Source organism: Equus caballus, chromosome 8 (assembly GCF_041296265.1).
Source record: "Equus caballus isolate H_3958 breed thoroughbred chromosome 8, TB-T2T, whole genome shotgun sequence".
Classification (NCBI taxonomy): Eukaryota; Metazoa; Chordata; class Mammalia; order Perissodactyla; family Equidae; genus Equus; species Equus caballus.
In genome coordinates, this window is record NC_091691.1 from 64,062,815 (window position 1) to 64,077,409 (window position 14,595).

Sequence of the window (14,595 nt, forward strand, 5' to 3'; positions counted from 1 at the left end):
CATGATGATGGATCAATCAGTAGTGTCATTTTGGCACAGGAAGGGCAGCGCATAACATATTGTTAACTGCGGGGACAAAACTCTTAACATTCCCTCTCCTGCCTTATCTTTCCAGTTATACCCTTATGTTGGTAGCATTAACCCCCAATTACGTTTGAAGATCTCTAGACTTGGAGTGGAGAATATATGTTCAAGAGGGGTAATGCCTGACTCCTGGATGATGAGGGACGAGGCTTAATAAGTTCGAATAGAAAAGCACTTGGAAACTAAAGGAGATTTTGTTTTCTCCTTCACTTCTTTTATATCTAGAGGATGTTTCTGGTGGTCTAGTCTCAGAAATTGTATCTCCAGTCTCTGCAATGATTCCCTTCCAAGTGCAGTGGTGCCCAGTTGCCACCAGGTCTCAGACCCCTACCTGGACAAGAAAAGCTTACTGAGGAAATGGTAATTCTCCAGTTGCGCCCTGAGGTGTCAAGTGTCCAGCTGCAGCCCATGGAGATCCAGTTCAATTGTGAATCTCAAGAACACCACTTTCTGTCGGGTGAGAAGCAGTGTATTATATCTTTCTTAGTGTTACCCTTGCTATGTTAGTGTCTTCAGGTGCTGTCGGTATTCTTCATTGCCTGCTCCTGACTCTCTTAGGCAGTTCCATCTCTTTCGCGCTCAAAGCAGAGTCAGGTGACTTTTTTAAAAAAAATAATTTTATTTATTTTCTGTGTGTGTGTGAGGAAGATTGGCCCTGAGCTGACATCTATTGCCAATCTTCCTATTTTTTCCTGAGGAAGATTGTCGCTGAGCTAACATCTATGCCAGTCTTCCTCTATTTTGTATGTGGGATGCCAGCACAGCATAGCTTGATGAGTGGTGTGTAGGTCCGTGCCCAAGATCCGAACCCATGAACCCCAGGCCACCCAAGTGGAGCATCCAAACTTAACCACTGCACCACCAGGCCGGCCCCACACAGTCACCTGAGTTTATTGTGAATTCTGGCAGTCAAATTCTCATAGAATCCATCCTCTCTTTTAAGTCCCCAAAGTCATCCATTTTTCCCATTATAATCACTTTATCACCAATCTGTCAGTGTTGGTATTTCCCCCTTAAAATCTTTTCATATCCTCTTTTTCATATACTGTAGAGGAATAGTTAAAAGTTTTGGAGTCTAACAACCTGGATTCAAATGCTAGCTTTATCATTTACTAGCTTCAGTAAGTAAGTTACATTTTTTTTATGATTCTGTGTCCTCACTTTATGAGTATATAATAATTCATACTTTGGAGGTTATTTTGAGGATTGTGTCTATTACTCCCTAAGAAAGGACCCCAAAACTTAGTGACCTAAAATGTCAGACATTTTTAAGCCATGTTATTTTCTTATGGTTCTGCAGGCCATCGACTTAGTCAGGGTTCAGCTGGGCAGTTTTTTCCTCCTGGTCTTGTCTGAGATCACTCATGCAGTCATCTAGTGGCTTAGTTAGGGCCAGGGTCTAAGTTTGTATCAATCATATATGCCTGGCTTTTGGTGCTGACTATGGCTAGGGTTATGTATCTCCAGCAGGCTAGCCCAGACATTTTCACAGGGCTTCTAGTTTCCAAAATCAGAGAGAGGGCAAACCCTGGGATGCATAAGTACTTTTATTTTTTTTAACTTTTTATTATTTTTTTTTTTTTGCTGAGGAATATTCGCCCTGAGCTAACATTCACTGCCAGTCTTCCTCTTTCTGTATGTGAGCCACTGCCACAGCATGGCCACTGGCAGATGAGTGGTGTAGGCCCAGCAACTGAACCCGGGCCATGGAAGTGGACTGTGCCAAACTCAACCACTAGGCCACCGGGGCTCGCCCCGTAAGTACTTTTATAACCTGTTTGTTGATATCTCACTGACCAAAGCAAGTCACATGACCAGTTCCAGAGTCACTGTGGGAGAGAACTACACAAGGATATAGATACTGGGAGATAGGATTCATTGGGGTCCATTACTACTATAACAAACATCACAATCACTAAATGAGATCCTATAAAGCTCTGAGCACAGACCTGGCTGGTAGTAAATTATAAATGGTAGCCACTGTTATGTTAGTAAGATAATTTTGATCCTGACTTTGTTCAGATGTTCTGCAGGGTCTCAATTCCACATCAAATTTTGCTGCTTTTTGATTTTGATCTTCCCATTGCTGCTGTTTTTCCTATGAAATTCAACTTATATTTCTCCCTTCCTTTTACTCTAGATCTTCTGCCTCTTTTTAGTTTTGGAGCATGTTTATTTTATTTAGTTTCTCTCTCCTGTATTTAGAATTTGTTTTTCCTTAAGAAACTATTCTGAGGTATCTAGTTCTCATCTTTCCTGAGAATCACTGCAGAATGGGGCCTCCTCTGTGCAGTTTTACATAAATTGATATACATATCACATGTGTTTGTGTCTCTTAAAGTGTGTATAAAGTAACATTTTTTATTATAGAGTAATATAATTATACTAAAGTGCATTTGTAAAATGCAGAAAGGCACAAAACAGAAAATTTAAATTTAAAACCTACAACTCCACCAATAGTCACTGCTAACATTGTGTATCCTTCAAATCATTTAATTAACTATTCAGCAAATACCTATCGTTGATAAATGTTTATTAGTCAATAAGATCATAACTTATTAGTTATTATTAACCATATAATATTATTATTAGTTATTGAGGGCTTACTCTGTGCCAGGCACTGTCCTAAATGCCAGGGATATAGCAGTGAACTGAACAGACAAGCCTTTGCCCTCAAGGAGATTACATTCCAGTTGGGAAAACAGGAAATAAATATACAATATAATATCAGATAGTGATAATGGTTATGGAGAACATAAACCAGGGTGTATCAGTCAGGATTCTAGCAGGAAAATGATTCCTCATTTGAATGGGATAATTCAAAGTTTGATGAAGAGGATGGGCAGGATTACAAAAATCGAGGGAGAGAGAACAGCCTAGGGGCAAACAACAATGAGAAGCAGTTACTACTTTTAGGCCTTAAGTTACAAGGGAAGAGATTGATTACCAGATCCTGGAGAGTGTAGTTGTAGTACAGAGTCGCCCAATAGGAGCTGTGGCCTTGTTACAAGAAACACAATTACGTCCAACTCCTGGCCCAGCAGGGAGGGAGCCAGGATGTAGGGTGATCAACTCATCCCACTTTGCCTGGGATTTAGCACCGGCAAAGGTCCCACATTTCAAGAAGCCCCTCTGTTTTGGGCAAATCAGGACAGTTGGTCACTCTACAACTCTCCTCCCACTTTTGGCCAAATCTAGTTGCAGGCCAGAGGGCATGGAACCCCAAATGATGTAGTCCATACACTGATCTCGGCCTCCTGGGGCACAGAGCAGGGTGAACAGTAGATCTAGAGGGGTGAAAGGAGAATATCTATTATAGTCCACCTCTTTTAACCTATAATATCCACTTTTCTTTTTCTTTTTCTTCTCCTCAAAACCCCCTAGTACGTAGTTGTATATTCTAGTTACAGGTCCTTCTGGTTCTGCCATGTGGGACACCACCTCAGCATGGCTTGATGAGCGGTGCTAGGTCCATGCCCAGGATCTAAACTGACAAAACCCTGGGCCACCAAAGTGGAGTGCATGAACTTAACCACTTGGCCACTTGGCCAACCCCTACAATATCCACTTTTGTCATTTGTTTGGATTGTTGTGTTCCCAACACAGCAGAAAAACAGAGTCTCTTAAGCTCCCGTTTCACTGCAGGTTGACATATAATTAAATAATACTCCCACCTGAAACCTAAAACTTCACTGCCATCAATGCTCTTCGTATGAGGTAGTGAGGAGAAGGGGGAAAAGACATAATTAACATAAAATAACTGCTACAGTTTTTGCTGTTCACAAAGCCTAAGTTGATAATCATAACTGTCTTCTTCCATCACCCATTCCATATTGCCTTTACCCTTTGCCAGAATCTCAGTGGCACAGAGTTCTTTACCAGTTAAGTAACACAAACCTTCTTTCTTGGATGATCTGAGCCCTTTATGATCCTCTCTCTTTCAGGTTACTTCAGTGTACCATTGACTGGGCCAATTAGACATGAGAGAATGCAGAGGCACCCCCATTGAATCCTTTGAGTTCCAGACATATTCTTTCTTGCCCCTATTATGTAGCAGCAACCAATTCCTCATTGGTAATTGGTGTCAGCCACCCTGGCCAGTAGAGTGACTCCTTCTCTGCCTGTTGGTTCAGCAGCATAAGGAACCCAAGATGGCCAGGAGGCAGTCTCAGCTTCAAAGAAAATCATGACTTTGTTTCATGGTAGAAGTATTTCTCCTTTGAGAACCAGAACCCCAAATCCACAATGCCCAAAATTATGGGGTAGGAAGCAAAAATAGTATAAGTGGATTATTAGGTATATAGTACAAGGAGATATTATTACTATTCTTCCACCCTTGGCTCCTATATCCATGTATTCTGGTCATGGGGAAGACAGCACTGTTTACTGTCCTCTGGTTTAAGACGTATGTTGCATCCTGTATGATAGCACCCCAAACTTATCAGAGTGTTGTTGCCTAGCTGGTACTGAGCCTCTAGCAAATTATTCAACCATTATCTCAATCTATTTACTTGTGGATGATAGGACATGTGGTATCCTATTCATGGGTAGATCCATGAATTATGTGTGTGAACTCACTGCTATACTTCCTTCCCTGTAAAATGACTCCTTTGGAGGCAAAATTATATAAAATACCATGGTAATAAATACAGCATTCTCTTAAGTCAGTGCAGATTTGCATCTGGACTGTGTATTTAGTCCTTTGAAGACAAATTGCTGCCCTCCATTATAGAAGGAATCAAGTATAATGAATCTGCCTCCTGCCCCCGTGGCTGGCTGCTTCCTTTCCAGGGAATGGTACCTTATTAGGGGCTCAGTGTTGGCCTTAGTGGTTGGCTGCTTAGGCACATAGCAGTTGTTACAGGTGTACCAGCAGAGGTCTATATTGTTAAGCCCTTGCATAGTCTCCATCTCTGCTGCCCTGACCACTTTGTACATGAGTCCATTGGGCAAGCATGGGTAAAAAGGCTGATTGACACTTATAACATGGATCGTCATGTCCATCTGAGTGAGAGGCTTCTCCACAGTGGATGCCCTTTGGTGAGGATTCACATGGGACACAAATATATTTATTCTTTGCCTATTCTAGGAGGTCCATCCTCATACTTTTCCTCCAGAATCCTTATTTCTAGTCTCCCAGTCTTGTTCTTTCCAGGAACCTAACTAATCAGATAACCCATTAGTCACTACTCATGAGTCAGCATAGACATGCATCTTCTGTGTTGCCTTCTGTGAAAAGTAGATAACCATACCTGAAATTCTGCCCATGGGAGGATTTGCCTTTACCAGTGTGTTTGAGGCCACCCCTGAATAGGGGTGTAAGTGAAAGCTCTTCACTTTGGCTAGTGCACACACACTGGGCAGGCCGATCTGTAAACCAGTTCTGTATTTTTCCTCCTCCGTTAACTGGTAATAGGGAATTCCCATGAGGTCCTGAAAGTAGGTTGAGAGGGAAAGGTAGTGTAGCAGTAGGAACAGGTACTATGGGAATCTGAGTTGCTCGCACGTGGAATTTACTTCCCTTCCAGACTTGCTTTTATAATGGAATGCTGGTTTGTATGTCCAATTTAATGATTTGATGGATTAAATAACAACTATTACCAATGGTCAGTTTGTAATAGTCATTTGGTACACTGTGATCAAGCATTAAGTCTCTCAGTGTCCAAAAACAAGCCAGGATCTGCTTTTCACATAGAAAATAGTTGTTGGCAGAAGAGAGTATGGCCTTACCCCACTGTGGTTCTCATATAGAGGCGTGCAAGAGGCTCCATACAGCATCTCTGACTACTCCAGACACTTCCATTGCCATTGGTCATCCTGGTTAATAAGGTCGTGTGACAGGACAGCTTGCATTGCAACCTGGACCTACTACAGAGCCTTTTTTTACTCTGAGTCTCACTCAATAGTAGCAACCTTACAGGTTATTCAAATTAGTCGTTTCAGCACATTCAACTGTGATTTCTGTTGCCTCAAAAATGCAGGCCCACCAAGCATTGTGCCTCTCTGAGGTGGTAACAGTTGGTTAGAAATATAAGTGAAGTGAGAGAACAAGCATGTGACTGTCTGAGAAAAGAGTGTTCAGACGGAGGGAATAGCAAATGCCAGAGTTCCCAAGATGTAGCAGGAACAGAGTGAGCCTGGGGTAGGCAGGTAATAGGAGTGGTGGTGGAATGAAATGAGGGCAGAAAGAGAAAAGGGAACCAGATCATGGAACCTTCTAAGCCATAGTGAGTACTTGGAATTTATTCCCAGTGAAATGGGAAATCATTGGTGCTCTTTACACAGGATAGTAACTGTAATGATCACTCTGACGATTGTATGGAGAATAGGAGAAAGGTAAGATAGCAAGAAGAAAGCAAATGTTTTAAGAAGAGAATAATCAACTATAGCAAATAAATCAAGAATAAGATTAAGAATTGACCATTAGATTTGTCAAGATAGAGTTTATTAGGGACTTTAATAAGTGTAGTTTTGATGGAGTTATAGAGATAAAAACCTGATTGCAATGGCTGAAAAAGAGAATAGACTTAATGTTGGTTAGAATGTACAGCCATGAACTCTTATACACCCCTGATGGAAGTATGAATTGATTTAACCACTTTGGAAATATCTAGTCGAAGACCCAACTGTTCTGATCCTAAGTTTATATAACCTAGAGAAACACTTGGATATGTGCACCAAGATAGATGTACTAGCATATTCATATCAGCATTGTTTGAAATAGTAAAATGTTATTGTCCATTGAAGGAGAATAGATAAATAAATTGTAGTATATATCACACTATAGTAGTGAACATAAATGGTCTACAGCTACACACATGAATATGGGTGAATCTTCCAAACATAATGTCGAGCAAAAACAAGTCACAGAATACATGTGGTATAATTTCATAAAGGTGTAAAGTTCAAAAACATGCTGTATTTGTCTGCCAGGCTGCCATAACAAAATTTCACAGACTGAGTAGCTTAAACAACATAAATTTATTTTCTCACAGTTCTGTGCATTAATTTTGGTCATCTATGCTTTGCTTTCTTCTGGAAGTTTTATAGTTTTAGCTTTTATATTTAGGTTTATATTAAATTTCTAGTTAATTTTTACTTACAGCATAAGGAAAGAGTCAGGGTTAATTTTTGTCTTTATGAGATCCAATTCTAACACTTTTTGTTGAAAAGAGACTGTCCTTTTACCGCTGAATTATCTTAGCAACTTTGTTGAAAATAAGTTTTACATATATGTTTGGATCTATTTATGCACATCTGTTCTGTTCCATTAATGGATATGTCTGTCTTTATGCCAGCACCACACTGCCTTGATTACTGTAGCTTTATAGTAAAGGTTGAAATCAGGTAGCGTAACTTCTCCAATTTTGTTCCAATTCTTTTTCAAAATTGTTTAGACTCTTTTGTGCCTTTATACTTAAAGTTTAGAATCAATTTCTACCAAAAAAAAGCCTACTGAGATTTTGATTGGGGTTGCATTGATCTATAGATCAATTTCAGGAGAATTCCACCATTTTAATAATATTCATAAATGATGATATGTATTTCTGTTTATTAGGTTTTCTTTTAATTTGTCTCAGCAATGTTGTATAGTTTTTGTTATACAGATATTAAACATATTTTGTTGAATTTGTTTCTAAGTATTTCATATTTTGGTGCAATTGAAAAAAGTGTTTTTAATTTTAGGTTCTAATTGTTCATTGCTAGTACACAATTAGTTTTTGTGTGTTGCTCTAATAAACTCATTTACAGGTTCCAGTAACTTTTTCAAGAAAGTTTAGGATTTTCTATATACATGATTGTATAGTCTGTAAGTAAAGACAGTTTGACTTTTTTCTTTCTTGTTTGTATGTCACAGTTATTTTTCACATCTTATTGCGTTGGCTAGGTATATTGAATAAAAGTTGTACAGTGTTGAATAGAAGTGTAAGAGAGGCATCCTTGTTTTGTTCCCTTTTTCCTAGGAGAAAAACATTCAATGTTTAACCATTAAGTATGATGTTGGTTGTTGGTTTTTCTTTGCTTTTTATTGGAATAGTTAATTTACATATAACCTAGTTGAGGTTGGATTTAAATGTATCATCCTATTTGTTTTTATTTATCCTATCTTTTGTTTCTTTTTCATTTTTCTTTCTCTCTTTTTGTGCCTAATTTTACATTTTCAGGTTTTTTGTTTTTCCTTTTTTCTCTATTAGTTTATTGTTTATACATCCTTTTATTGTTATTTAATGGTTACCTCATAGCAGCATTTCTCAAATGTGATTCTTTGGGAGAATTACACCCAGTGCTCTAAGGCATCCATTGTAAGTAATGTATTAATGTCTCTCCTATAGTCTCTTGTGGTACTAGCTATGTACCATTTTGAGGAGAATTAAGAAAATAGTCGTTCAAATAATTTCATGTTTTATTCTCTTATGGAAGCTTGGTTGAAAAAGGCTGCCTTAGGAATTACAACATACACATTTGATTTATTACAGTTTATCTTAATTTACTATTTGTAGGGCAGTCCAAAGACCTTGTACTATTTTAGTTCTATTTACTTCCCTCCTCTTGTGCTATTTTTGCTATGTATTTTAATACTGTATATATTGTAAACTCAATAAGACATTCATATTGCTTAAATCGGTCCGTACACATTTAGGTTTACCCAGATACTTCTTCCAGTGTCCTTTGCCTATGGCAAAGGGAAGAAGCCTCTACTTGCATGCTTGGGATTTTGGACTTTGCCTTTGAAATTAATCTGTGTTATGTTTTCAGCTCTCTAGACCACGTGCAGTCTGACAGTGGTGTGTCTTTTGTAGAAACACCGCTTAACAATTGGCTGATAGTCAAGAATTTCAGTGGAGCTCCCACACTCTCTACCATCACAGGCATCTGGTATTGTTGAGCATAGGAATGGCCTTCTCAAAAATCAACTCAAAAAAGATTTCTGATCCTACCTCCCTAAGCTTTTACTGGTTCACACATCTCAGTAAGGAACTTTGGTCACTGAACATGGCTGTTCCCAAAAAGAGATCATGTTTTCTTGGCTACTTCCTTGGTAATAATCAGGACAAAAGAGGTAGAGGATTATATAGACCTATTTTGGAAAATTTGGGATTCTGTCCTGACCATTCATGGGCATGGTGCTTCTTTCTTTTCCCTCTTGGGAGCCTCTAGACCAGCCTGATTGGTGTACCTTCCCCGTGACAGTCTAGCTGCCACTGCCTCCTCCTCCACTCCCTCCTTCTCCCCTCCCGACCAAGTACTTGTTCACACTGCTTACCTTGTGTATGTTAATAAATTGTTTATGTATTAGCTCTAATTTAGTCAAACTTCCCTAACCACTGTGATTAGGTTTCAGTATTCCCAGATCTCCTGTGACAAACACAGAACATATCTGGTAAGCCACTTCAATAAATGGTTATCGTGACCCATTACTTGTTAATTCTTCCTGGTTTCCTTCTCAGAGGATAGTTTTCAGTGTTTCTGGGCACTCCCATAATGTGATGACATTTTATAGGTAAATACTGTTCTGTTTCACCTGAAACTTTCTTACAGTATGAAGAATACATTCCATTTGGATTTTGTTTATTGTTCCAGATGGTGAGACTAAGACCAAGACTGGAGAGGTGGCTTCAGAGGAGGAAATGACAGCAAAAATTGAACCATTGACTGAAGACTCTAGCAACCTCAGAGATAATGTTCTCCAGCATTCTGAATGCAGAGAATTCTGTGAATTTGGAGATAAATTAAGTGGAAAGGATCAGAACCTCTTTAAAAGAAGACAACATAACTGTGATGAATGTGGCCAAAGCTTTTCTTGGAGTACAGGCCTTATTAGGCATCGAAGCACCCACTGGGAGAAACCCTATGAATGTGATAAGTGTGGAAAAGCCTTTAGTGTGAGCTCTGCCCTGGTTTTGCATCAGAGAATTCATACTGGGGAGAAACCCTATCCTTGTAATTGGTGTATTAAAAGTTTCAGTCGTAGTTCAGACCTTATTAAACATCAACGGGTCCACACTGGTGAGAAACCTTATAAATGTCATGAATGTGGGAAAGCCTTCAGTCAGAGCTCAGATCTTATTATACATCAGAGAATCCATACAGGAGAAAAACCCTATCAGTGCAGTCATTGTAGTAAAAGTTTTAGCCAGCGCTCAGACCTAGTTAAACATCAGAGAATCCATACTGGAGAGAAGCCTTATACATGTAACCAGTGTAACAAACATTTTAGTCAGAGTTCTGATGTTATAAAACATCAAAGGATCCACACTGGGGAGAAACCATATAAATGTGACGTGTGTGGAAAAGCCTTCAGTCAGAGCTCAGATCTTATTCTACATCAGAGAATCCACACTGGGGAGAAACCATATCCATGTAATCAGTGTAGCAAAAGTTTCAGTCAGAACTCAGACCTTATTAAACATCGAAGGATCCACACTGGAGAGAAACCCTATAAATGTAATGAATGTGGGAAAGCCTTTAATCAGAGCTCGGTCCTTATTCTGCATCAGAGAATTCACACTGGAGAGAAACCCTATCCATGTAATCAGTGTAGCAAAACCTTCAGTAGACTTTCAGATCTCATTAATCATCAACGAATCCACACTGGAGAGAAGCCTTACCCGTGTAACCAGTGTAGTAAAATGTTTAGTCGAAGATCAGATCTTGTTAAACATCACAGAATTCATACAGGTGAGAAACCCTATGAATGTGATGAGTGTGGGAAAACCTTTAGTCAGAGCTCAAACCTTATCCTACATCAGAGAATCCACACTGGGGAGAAACCCTATCCATGCAGTGATTGTACTAAAAGCTTTAGTCGGCGTTCAGATCTTGTTAAACACCAAAGAATACACACTGGAGAGAAACCATATGCCTGTAATCAGTGCAAAAAAAGTTTTAGTCAAAGCTCGGACCTCACTAAACACCAGAGAGTACACTCTGGGGAAAAGCCCTATCACTGTGATAGTTGTGAGAAAGCCTTCAGTCAGAGTTCTGACCTTATTCTTCATCAGAGAATTCACACTGGAGAAAAACCCTATGCATGCACACAGTGCGGCAAAAGTTTCAGCCAGAACTCAGACCTTGTCAAACACCAGAGAATCCACACTGGGGAAAAACCATATAAGTGTAGTGAGTGTGGGAAGGCTTTCAGTCAGTGCTCAGCTCTCATCTTACATCAGAGGATCCACACTGGAGAGAAACCATATCCATGTGATCTATGTGGCAAAAACTTTAGTCGGCGCTCTGATCTCGTTAACCATCAAAGAGTCCACACTGGTGAAAATCCATATAAATGTGATGCAGGTGGGAAAGCCTTCAACACATGCCCTGATATTATTGAACACCGGAGAATCCACAGTGGGGAGGAGCCCCACAGGTGTGTTCAGGGCCGCAGAAGTTTTAGCCAACTCTCTGATCTTATTAGTCATGAGAAAGTCGGTTCTGGGGAAGACAGTGTAAAAGAGATGAATGTGGGAAAACCTTTAGTGTGTTCACCAACTTTACTCAGTACCAGAGATGCTATACCAGAAAAAAATCTTATGAATGCTATTGATGATTATGAAAAAGGTTTTAATCAAGGCTCAACTCTTGTGCTACATTAAAAACAAAAACCCACACTGGAGAGAAAACACATTAATTCGTTTTTTATAATGAAAGTTTAACTCAGAGCTCAAACATTACTAAACTTCGGGAAAATTCTGAGGAGGAATCCTGTGAGTTGTGAGAAAACCTTCAATGTGAATAAAAATTTTACAGAATGTCAGCAAGAATGGAAAGAAATTCCTATCTGCTATAATGTTAAGAAAAGTTCTAGTCTTTTATTCAAACAATCCACAAGAGGAGAGTTTTGTCATTGTAAGAAATGTATAACATTAATGCAGAGCCTTACCAGATATTGTAAAAACCAGTGTGGTGGGTGTGCAGGAGATTCATTAGTGTTAGAATCTCAAGCCTTTAGTGAGCCCAAGTTACCTATTGCATATCAGAGAAACTATTTTAGGGAATGTAAGCAAAACTTAAATCCCTTTCATATCTTAATTGGCATTCTCTCTGATATCACACTTGTCTCCTGACAGCTGGAGAGTCCTACCTTATGCTAATACTAGTTATCATTAAATTCCCTGTGTGTGAACATGCTATGCTATTCTGGTATTAAACTTACTCACTATATAACACCAGTGCCCCATTTTCTCAGGATTTTTTTTTTGGCCTAGTTTTAGTTTTCCTAGTGAGCATGAGTTTGCAAGTTCCTGTGATGTTCACAGCAAATATGAATCTATTTAGCTGTCAATAGTAGAGCCCATAATCTTTACTGGTTTGAAATCACTTCTTCAATTCTGCTATTTAATCAGTTTCTAAATATGCGAAACAATTTTTAAAACAAATCCATATGTCAAAATGTGAAGATTTCTCTGCTGCTCTGTTTATCTTGTCATCTATAGATTGAACAAAAATGGTAGCTGAAGTAATACCTACATGACTAATTTGTATAGTATAATCTGTCTTAAAATAAAAGGACCTATTATCTTTTTTTCAAGTGGCAACACTCATTAGATTTTGTTTTGTTGATTTCTGACATACATATTGATAATAGGCTACATACGTGCAAAGTTTTCAACTGAAAAATGGAAACCATTTTTAAAAAATAAATTCAAATTGTCTTTCTGGTATTAACCATTTGCTAAAATTATGCTACTATCATTTACTTTGACTATACCTCACAATTATCCAATTAATATTTCAATTTAGCCAACACTGTTAAATACAACGTACAAGGCATTTTTCTTTAGGTTTTCCAGTATACACACAGAATATACAGTTCCAACAAAACGTGGTGAACACTGATGTGTCCAGAAAACACATGGCTCAATGTAATCATAAAGGTAGACCAGATGCTTATAAGAGATCAGAGGAGGTAGGATTCAATTCTGATTGAAAAAAAAAAAAAAAGGTAAAGCTTTGTGGAGCTCCTGAGATTTGAGTTTTGAAGGACAGGAGTAGAGGCATGAAGGCAGGGAGGGAATAGTCAACAAAGACACAGAAGCAAGGAAGTATAAGAAATGATGTGGATTATGGTGCTTAGTTATTAATTTATTCAATAAATATTCAGTGTCAGGCACTGTACTGAGTGCTGCTGAAGAAAAAATTTAAAAAGGTTCCTGCCGTCAAGCTCAAATGTTATGAAAATAATGACTGACACATGTACTTAAAAGAACAAGAACTTTTTCCGGAGAGAGCCAAGATGGCGCCGTGAGTAGTCCTCTTTGTCTCTCGCCCTTCGAGTCTACAATTATTTGGACACTTATCGCTTGACAAAGGATATCCAGACAGCATCTCAGGACGTCTGAGACACCCACGCGACTATACATCGGAAGGCGGATGGACTTTCCTCCGGGAGGATGTGGAAATAGGTGAAAACTCTCCGACCCCGACGGGCAGCCTAGTACCCGCAAGCGGCTTTCTTCCAACGGGCAACCCCAGAGGATCCACGCACATCTAGGGCAGGAGCGAGAACACAACAGAGGAGCGACGGTGGAAACAGGTGACCAGAACCCTACCTAAACCCGCCGCAATTACTCCTAAACGCAGAGGGAAACTTTGGAGTTGCACACCTGAGCCCGCGGGGAGAGTCTCTCCCCGCCATTGGCGGGGAGACCCAGCCTGGTGCTCGGGGCGCCCAGAGGGTCCCAGAGAGAAACACGGAGGGCACGGAGGTCTCCCAGCTGCCGTTGCCCGCCCCGTGGGACTAGGGATTGCCGGAGATCTCGGAGAGGACCGGGGCTGGGGGAACTTTCAAAGGCCGGTTCGGCGACCCGGAGGGGAAGTGCCAGAGCTCCGCCCGGGCAGCAGACAAAACTCTCTGTCTGCCGTTAGCAGAGGGGCCACGCTGAGCACTCACGGCTCCGGGAGAGGCCCGGAGAGAATCCCAGAGGGCGGGGCGACCCCCAGCTGCCGTTGCCTGCCCCGTGGGGCTAGGGATTGCCAGAGATCTCGGAGAGGACCGGGGCGGGGGAACTTTCAAAGGCCGGTTCGGCGACCCGGAGGGGAAGCGCCGGAGCTCCGCCAGGCAGCAGACAAAACTCTCTGTCTGCCATTAGCAGAGGGGCCACGCCCAGCATTCAGGGCTCCCGGCAGAGGCCCGGACAGAAGCCCAGAGGGCGGGGCGACCCCCAGCTGCCGTTGCCCGCCCCGTGGGACTAGGGATTGCCGGAGATCTCGGAGAGGACCGGGGCTGGGGGAACTTTCAAAGGCCGGTTCGGCGACCTGGAGGGGAAGCGCTGGAGCTCCGCCCGGGCAGCAGACAAAACTCTCTGTGTGCCGTTAGCAGAGGGGCCACGCTGAGCAGTCACGGCTCCGGGAGAGGCCCGGAGAGAATCCCAGAGGGCGGGGCGACCCCCAGCTGCCATTGCCCACCCCGTGAGGCTAGGGATTGCCGGAGATATCGGAGAGGGCTGGGGCTGGAGAGAGTTCCAGAGACCCAGCTTAGTAGCCTAGGGGGAAACCCTACAGGCTCACAGC

The 14,595-nt window shown here is 41.0% G+C and overlaps 1 protein-coding gene across 7 annotated transcripts in view; it reads left to right on the top strand.

Moving 5' to 3' along the window:
* Window positions 1–12,620, top strand: part of ZNF397 (zinc finger protein 397) — an 83,669-nt gene extending 71,049 nt beyond the window's left edge. For 2 of the 7 annotated variants that reach the window (XM_070220906.1, XM_070220905.1), the window contains exons 2-4: window positions 310–541; window positions 1,729–1,841; window positions 9,667–12,620. In XM_070220906.1, the coding sequence (XP_070077007.1) occupies window positions 9,714–11,678 (1,965 nt within the window). In that variant the 5' untranslated portion in view covers window positions 310–541; window positions 1,729–1,841; window positions 9,667–9,713 and the 3' untranslated portion in view covers window positions 11,679–12,620. The remainder of the gene's footprint in view (window positions 1–309; window positions 542–1,728; window positions 1,842–9,666) is intronic. The other 5 variants (XM_070220902.1, XM_070220903.1, XM_070220907.1 and 2 more) reach the window with 3 other exon arrangements.
* Window positions 12,621–14,595: the final 1,975 nt, after the last annotated feature.